The sequence below is a fragment of the Pinus tabuliformis genome, chromosome 1_1 (genome assembly GCF_031772625.1).
Source record: "Pinus tabuliformis cultivar Carrire ecotype Pingquan chromosome 1_1, CPIR1, whole genome shotgun sequence".
Classification (NCBI taxonomy): domain Eukaryota; kingdom Viridiplantae; phylum Streptophyta; class Pinopsida; order Pinales; family Pinaceae; genus Pinus; species Pinus tabuliformis.
The window spans coordinates 458,775,447-458,779,408 of record NC_142297.1 but is presented as its reverse complement, the minus strand read 5'-3'; the positions used below and the strand labels follow the sequence as shown (position 1 = coordinate 458,779,408).

The window sequence follows — 3,962 nt, the reverse complement described above, 5'->3', positions numbered from 1 at the left end:
TAGGGCAGTTTATGGGTCGATGGCCATCCACAAAAAATACGGATGAATGGATTCAGCGAAACTGGAGACCTCAGCTAAAAAATAACATGATCTGCTACGCTGTGGGACGAGGCTACTTCATCTTTGAATTTACAACCAAAGAAGATCGGGATCTGGTGTTCCGAAATGGGCCGTATTTTATGGGAAACCAAGGACTGTATCTTAATAAATGGAGCCCTGATTTCGACCCTTCTGTTGATGTCCCTAAGGAAGCGCCGGTCTGGGCCCGTCTTCCTAATCTCCCGATACATTGCTGGAGCTATCAATCCCTGCAGAAGATTGGAAATGGATTGGGTCGTTTCATTGACAAAGCCGATCACAAGGGCCAATATACCTGCACCAGAATTTGCGTGGAAGTCGACCTGGAAGCCGGCCTACCAGAAGCGGTCAAACTCAAAGTTGGAGAATGGCAGCATTACCAGAAGCTGGATTACGAGCAGCTGCCTTTTAAATGCCGAACATGTCACGAGCATGGACACTTTCAGCGAAATTGCCCAAAAGCAGCAACAGGGATCACGGTTGAAGAAGAAGGATGGAAAGAAATTAAAAAGGGAAAGGCTGTTCCAAAGGCCCCAGGGCAGAATACTTCAGCAACGCAGGGGAAGCCACAACCTAATCCAAAGGCCAATGCTGCTTCCAAAGATGGATCCCCCTCAGGAGAAAAGGTGGATGTCATAGAGACACAAGAGGAACCTGGAAATAAGTTGAAGCAAGGGAAAGAAACTGAAGCCGAATCATCGGTTCCACCAGTTGATGATGGTCATAGGGGTAAAGAAGGCAACGAAGAGCACATCAGTCTCGCCTCCGAATCAGAGGAAGATTCTGAAGAGAGAGATTCCGAATCTGATAACTCGCAGGTCACTCCTATCAAAATGAATAGGGGTCGGAAATCCAAGAAGAAGCAGAGAGAGGAAAAAACCTATCTAGATGTCCTCCAAGGCTCTCAAAAAACCCTCAAAGGAATGATGAATACCAGATCTGGTCGCAAGAGCAACAGGGCTCCAACAGGAGCCTCAATCCCTCAAGGCAGTAAATAATGAAATACGTCTCCTGGAATTGTAGAGGATTAGGCAGCAGGTTGAAAGAGGAAGCCTTAAAAGACATAGTGAGAACATATTCACCTGAAATCCACCTCATCCAGGAGACGAAGCTGGAGGAACTTCTTCTCCTCCAATCGAGCAAAGTTTTTTGGCAAAAAGGTCAAGGTCGAGCGGTTAGTGCAAGAGGCGCTTCTGGGGGAATAGCCACCTTTTGGAACAGCGCCATTTATGATCTTATTCAAGAAAGAAGCAGCCCCCACTGGCTGTATACGCAGCTTCTTCAAAAAGATTCTGGTCAACAAGTAAGTATGTTTAATCTCTATGCTCCTGTTTTGCTAGGCGAGAAAAAAATTTGTTGGAACTCACTACAATCCTTTCTTTCAGAGCAAAATCCAGGAAATATTATCATTGCAGGGGATCTGAATGTCACCCTTGCACTTGATGAGAAAAAGGGCGGCTCCATTGTCCGGGATCCCGCCAGAGAATGGGTTGAAGATATTATGTTGGGTTGGGACCTGGAGGATATTAAGCCTTCTTCAGGCAAATTCACCTGGTCCAACAAAAGATTAGGACCCAACCATATTGCTGCCTGTCTGGATAGATTCCTAGTCCACTCTTCTTTCCTGACATGCGGTCTTATGGCCTCTTCTAAAATCCTTCCAAATCTCACTTCTAACCATAAGCCCATTCTCCTCGAGCTCTCTTTGGATGGTAATCTCGGCCCCATCCCTTTTCGATTCAGTCCTTTGTGGATTCAGCAAGATGGATTTCAAGAGGTGGTTTCTGAAGCCTGGAATAGGCCCGTCCATGGTTCTCCATTCTTTGTATGGGAAGAGAAAAACAGGGGATTAAAAAGAAGTCTCAAGGAATGGGCAAAACGGTTGGAAACTCCTACAGCAAAAAAAAAAGATTCTCTCAACAATCTTGCTGCTCATCAAATAGCTATGGAGCAGAGCCCTGTCACACAAAATCATCTCCAAAAAGAAGTCGAGCTGCAAAAATAGGTACACAGATCTAGCAGGGAGGAGGAAGAATTCTGGAGACAGAAGTCTAGGAATTTATGGTTAAAGGCCGGAGACAAAAACACTGGATTCTTTCACAAACAAGCCGAAGCTAGAAAGCATTTCAAATCAGTTTCTGAGATTCATTATCAAAACATGGTGATTAAGGACTTCGATGGCATTAAGAAAGCCGCTTATTCCTACTTCAAAGATCTTTATTCGGCTCCTGAAGAAACCCCTATTGATCCTCAGGCCTACCCAATGGATTTAATTCCCAAGAGCGTTAAGGAATCGGACAATGCTATGTTGACTGCCCCGATCAGCTTGGATGAGATCAAGGACGTTCTGAATTTAATGGAGCCTAATAAAGCCCCAGGTCCTGATGGGTTCACTGTCAGGTTTCTTTTGACTTGCTGGTCGACAATCAAAAAAGACTTATTGAGAATGGTCAGAAAGTCCCAAAATTGCGCTAAGCTGGGTGGTGGCATCAATTCAGCCTTTTTATCCTTGATCCCCAAAGTGAAAGGCGCTTCCGACTTCAGCAGATTTAGGCCCATATCCTTGTGCAATTCAAGCTACAAGCTGGTCTCCAAAATAATCGCCAACAGACTAAAGAATATTTTACCAGCCATCATCCCTGAAAATCAAGGCGGATTCATAAAAGGAAGAAAGATTTTGGACAACATTGTGCTGGTGCAAGAAGCGGTCCACTCCAGCTGCCAAAGAAATGAGAAAGGTATGGTTATTAAGCTCGATCTGGCTAACGCATTCGATAGGGTGAGACATGATTTTTTGTTCAATGTGATGAAGAATCTCGGCTTTTCATCAACCTTCATAAACTGGGTGAACGCCTGTATTGCCTCGCCATGGATTGCGCCATTGGTCAATGGCCGCTCAATTGACTTTTTCCAAGCCTCCAGGGGCCTTAGACAAGGATGTCCCTTGTCCCCACTCCTTTATGCTATTCAGGCCTCGGTCCTCAGTTTCCAGCTTGATCATAATCAGAAGATTCAAATCCTGCCTGGCCTCAGAACGACTCACAAGGTGAAGGACATTAACCATGCACAGTTCGCCGACGACACTTTGTTGCTTGGAGGCGCCAGCATAATCTCTGCCAGATCCTTCAAGAAGGAGCTGGACATTTACAAGGTACTCTCAGGCAGCAAAATCAACTACAGGAAATGCTCAATCTATGGCTGGAACTGCTTGAACAAGGAGCTGTCTGATATTGCAAGGCTATTAGAAATGGATGGAATTCTAAGCTGGGAGTCTTTTAAATATCTCGGGATCCCAATCTTCAAATCCAAGCCTAAAGTTGCTCACTGGATGTCGATGCTAGATAAGATAAAGAACAGAATCCAATCTTGGGGTGCCTCTTGGCTGAATAATGCAGGGAAAGTCATTCTTATGAAGTCGGTTCTTATAAGTATGCCTCTATATCAATACTCTGTTCTCCTGGCCCCTAAAACCTTTCTCAACAAAATGGACAGTCTGTTGAGAAGATTCCTGTGGGAAGGTGGAAACAACAATGATAGAAGGCTCCATTTAGTGAACTGGGAGACTCTTAAGAAACCTCTTCTGGAAGGTGGCCTCCATCTTCGGAACTTGGCTGTTCAAAATCTTGCTTTGGGATCCAAAATCTTGTGGAATTTAGTCTCCGGGAACTCCAGTTGGAGCAAAAGAGTCATTTGGAAGAAATCATTCCAAGGGCAACGTTTGAGATGCCTGGACAAGCCTCCAAGATCCTTAAAAGGTTCCCCGATCTTCAACCTTTGCAACTCTGCTAGGGAGCATTTCAGTCATCATCTTTACTGGATCCCTGGGAATGGGAGAAAGATCAAAATTTGGGAAGATTCGATCCTCGGTGATCAACCTTTGAATC

The 3,962-nt window shown here is 44.9% G+C and overlaps 1 protein-coding gene across 1 annotated transcript; it reads left to right on the top strand.

Moving 5' to 3' along the window:
- Nucleotides 1-1,075: 1,075 nt before the first annotated feature.
- LOC149213739 (uncharacterized) lies at nucleotides 1,076-2,083 on the top strand. The gene has a single exon (XM_089389133.1). The coding sequence runs from the start codon at nucleotides 1,076-1,078 to the stop codon at nucleotides 2,081-2,083; it is 1,008 nt and encodes a 335-aa protein (XP_089245259.1).
- Nucleotides 2,084-3,962: the final 1,879 nt, after the last annotated feature.

Coding starts and splice junctions, on each gene's coding strand:
- LOC149213739 (XM_089389133.1), top strand. CDS start 1,076: ATGAAATACGTCTCCTGGAATTGTAGAGGATTAGGCAGCAGGTTGAAA.